Source organism: Sinocyclocheilus grahami, unplaced genomic scaffold (assembly GCF_001515645.1).
Source record: "Sinocyclocheilus grahami isolate Dianchi unplaced genomic scaffold, SAMN03320097.WGS_v1.1 scaffold1545.1, whole genome shotgun sequence".
Taxonomy (NCBI): domain Eukaryota; kingdom Metazoa; phylum Chordata; class Actinopteri; order Cypriniformes; family Cyprinidae; genus Sinocyclocheilus; species Sinocyclocheilus grahami.
The window spans coordinates 56,007-59,650 of record NW_015506724.1 but is presented as its reverse complement, the minus strand read 5'-3'; the positions used below and the strand labels follow the sequence as shown (position 1 = coordinate 59,650).

Here is a 3,644-nt window from a genome sequence, read left to right as displayed (position 1 = left end):
AGGAGCCCTCTCGAACGCCACCCTCCGCGCGTCGGTAGCCCCCCGGGATCGCTAGATCGGTCGGCGCCGGACCGTGAATTTAACCACCCGTAACTCCCGAACCCCGGGGGGCTATCCATGCAGGGGTGGTCTCATTCGAAAGAGGGTCTCGAGACGTACACTCGATTCGCGTTCGAGAGGGTTCCTTGAGCTGAAGAGATCCCCCGAATTTGGTGCGGATTCGCCGCGCCGTTACGGAGATATGGCCGTTCAAAGTTTCAATGGTTTTCCATTGACTTAAGCTTTAAAGCGTTTCCTCTAGGTCGCCAGTAGCAAACAATGGAGCTCGCTCTGCTGGACAAACCAAGTAATTACACCATTTCAAGCATTTTATCTGCATTATATGTTCTGTAAAAAAAAAATGTAATATCGGCGGCATATTCGCCGATACCGATATATCGGCAGCAGGCTCATATGGGCAAAACGATATATCGGTCGGCCTCTAGTTTCCACTATCCACTTGTCACTCAGCTTCAATTATTAATCATTGAGTATTACAGACATCCAACAGAAGACAGCGATTTCTGCAAGTCAGCTTGTGACACCACATTTAAAGGTGCATTAAGCAATTATTCAAAAACGCTGCTGGACATTGTTGATATTTGAAATCAACCCAAACAAACACACCCCTCTCTTTATTGCTCCGCCTCCAAAACGCCATACAATCCTAACCACCCTGCTCCGAGTCAGTCTTAAACCCTAAACTAGCGGAATTACCAATGATATTCATCAAATCTCCCTCTTGCTAGTTCTCTCTCCTCCACTGTCATACGCCCCCCTAATGCTGATTGGCTACACGGTTTGTTGTTGTGTCGGTCCGAGTAACTTCCAAACAGCGTTTTTCAAATATTGCTTATTGCATCTTTAAACTATTGCCAATACATTACTTCTAATATAGGCTTATCCTCCCAACTACAGTTTGATCTCTGATCATACCTGTTGCTGGTTATCAATGGAGTCCTCCATTTTTGCTTCTTGTTCTGGGAGCTGTGGTGGGGCGCTGCTCTGGCCAGGAGGGGCTGAATTTTCAGGACCAAAGATGGCATCCTGGCCCTCCATGGTCATAGATGGTTAAAAATAACAAGGCACATTAATAAACATCAAGGTACGAGAATGACATAAGGGCTCTAACACGTTATGCAAAGAAAGAATCACAGCTTTATGTACCTTCTGTTGATGCTGCTGGTGCTCCATTAGCTGCTTCTGAAACTGCTCGAGGTTTTGCTGCTGAAGATGCTCAGCCAGCTGATGAAATATTGAGCTATTGATGGACTCTGGCACCACAGGTCTGAAAGAGACAGTAAGAACATGTCTTCAAAAATAACAACAGGGAACAGCTTTTCTTCAAAGTAGCATACAAAAAAAAAAAAACATACAACTGAGATGATGTAGCATCTTTCTTAGAATCCTCGCTGTGTTCCGACTCATTCCCAAAATCAAACTGACCCAACAGCTTCTACAACACAACAGAGTAATAATGTGTTATGCACGAGTTTAACTATTTCAGCCAGCAGTGTTCCTAAAAGCTCCCTCACCTTGTTAAAGGAGGAAACTCTCTGTTCCAGCGGGTTGAGCGAGTTGGCTGCTGCGGCTGCAGTGAGCTGCGCAGTCAGGGCCTGCAGCTGCACCACCAAACCTGCATCCAGCGCCTGCAGCAGAGAGGGCTGAGGTTTCTGCTGCTGCATCTGGAGGCTCTGAACCAGCTGCTGCAACTAGAAACACAGACATATACACCAGTCAGAAATACAGCTGTGCAGTGAACACAGTGTTTTCAGTAACGGAGGAATCTAACCTGCTGGCCCTGGGGACTCTGTAAGATCTGGGCGACCGCAGCCACCGTGTCTGTGTTGGAGATCTGAGATGCCCAGTCTGGGAGACTCTGCACTATGTTGGCTGGGGTGGCAGGAGTTGCTGGAGTTCCTTTAGGCAGCAGCAGAAGATATACAGATTTAAGAATGTTTTAGAGCTTTTACAAATATGTGTGCGGTAAAGGAGCGGAAATGGATATGACAGACTTTTAAACAAGTTGTCATACTCAATTCTTGCCTCAAAGAGTCAGCATAAACTAGAAGATGCTAAAAGTTGAATCAGAATTTTGAGTACTAGAGAAAACTTGTGTGACTAGGGGTTTATGTGATTAAGGGGTTGACATATACTGATTAAGGGGTATACTGTACAGACAAAAAAAAAAAAACATCAGAGCATCAACCAGACTATCCTGCCCTTCAGTCAAGATGAATGTGAAAAGGTCTATTAATTATGAAACAGTATAGAGCATTTAAAACCACTCAAACTGCCATAGCTTTGGATTTCTAACATTAATATTAGGTTACTATAGCAACATTTTAGTTAATGAGTTAGTCTCTTTGACACATTAACCTAGGTTACATTGAACCTCCTGCACACTCAGGCGCACAGCTGTTTTTTTTTTTTTTTTTTTTAGAAGACTACATATTTGGTCATAGTTGATTACACTCAAAAAAATGTTTGTTCAGTAAACTTAAAGGAAAACTTTTCCACGGAATTAGTAAATCAGTACAACAAGAATAAATCAATTTAAACAAATTGTTGAACAAACTTAATAAAATTAAGCTACTGTGTCATCCATACTAGCAATAGTGCATCAATAAGCTAAAGAAAATTTAGTTCATTATTTTTTGTTTTATTTTATTAGTTTTTGCTCTTTGAGTGAAGCAATAAACATCATGGCCGTCATGTAGCAGAAGCTCTTCTAAATCTCCAATATTACTGAACATTAAACACTAACAATTAGGGCTGCAGCTAACGATTATTTTTATTGTCAACTAATCTATCGATTATTTTTTGATTATTCTATTTTCAATCAGATCAGTTGATGAATTCTTTAGTAAACTATCAATAAATAATAACAGTAACTTCTGCTATTAATGTTTTAATATTTTATTCAAACGTTTTCTCATAATACTTCACAAAAAATAAAGAAAGAAAATAATAACAATAAATAAAGAAAAATAAAAACAAGAAGAGAGAGAAAAAGAAAGAAATAATAATAACAATAAATAATAAAAAAAAAACTGAAAGAAAGAAATTAACAATAAATAAAAAATATTAACGAGAGAGAAAAAGAAAAACAACAATAAATAATTAAGAAAGAAAGAAAGAAAGAAAGACAGAGAATTACAGGGCAGTGATACAATACAATCAATAGAAATGCACATTATGGCTGCATTCACAGTTACGGTTTGGGACTGACAGCAGTTGCTAAAATGTGTCATTTATTCAGCAGATTAAAACATCTGAAGACAGCTGAAGTCACAACTGCATTCAGGACACTAGAGCGACAGAATCAAAAATGGCGTCATAACACCGGGAAGTTATATCACAGTTGACAGTCCGTTTTTAAATAAATGAGCTTGTCCAATCCATCACACAGTTAAACAACTAACATGCTTTGTTAGCGAGTGCAGAGAATCATTTCTCCTCCTCCGTCTCTGTGGGTGAATTAAGCCCGTCATGATTATATAGGCAACTCGATGTCCCGTGCTGTTCCGTTCATTCAGTGCAGCTTTGAATGCGGTTGTGAATCCCGACAATGTAAAGGCGTCAGTTCGGCTATATATATATAT

The 3,644-nt window shown here is 40.1% G+C and overlaps 1 protein-coding gene across 1 annotated transcript in view; it reads right to left on the bottom strand.

Moving 5' to 3' along the window:
• LOC107571060 (protein SCAF8-like) overlaps nucleotides 1-3,644 on the bottom strand; it is a 43,281-nt gene that overhangs the window by 7,367 nt on the left and 32,270 nt on the right. The window contains exons 6-10 of the mRNA XM_016257339.1: nucleotides 1,832-1,959; nucleotides 1,575-1,751; nucleotides 1,416-1,495; nucleotides 1,207-1,327; nucleotides 976-1,092 (exon numbers count right to left, since the gene is read on the bottom strand). Of these exons, the coding sequence (XP_016112825.1) occupies nucleotides 976-1,092; nucleotides 1,207-1,327; nucleotides 1,416-1,495; nucleotides 1,575-1,751; nucleotides 1,832-1,959 (623 nt within the window). The remainder of the gene's footprint in view (nucleotides 1-975; nucleotides 1,093-1,206; nucleotides 1,328-1,415; nucleotides 1,496-1,574; nucleotides 1,752-1,831; nucleotides 1,960-3,644) is intronic.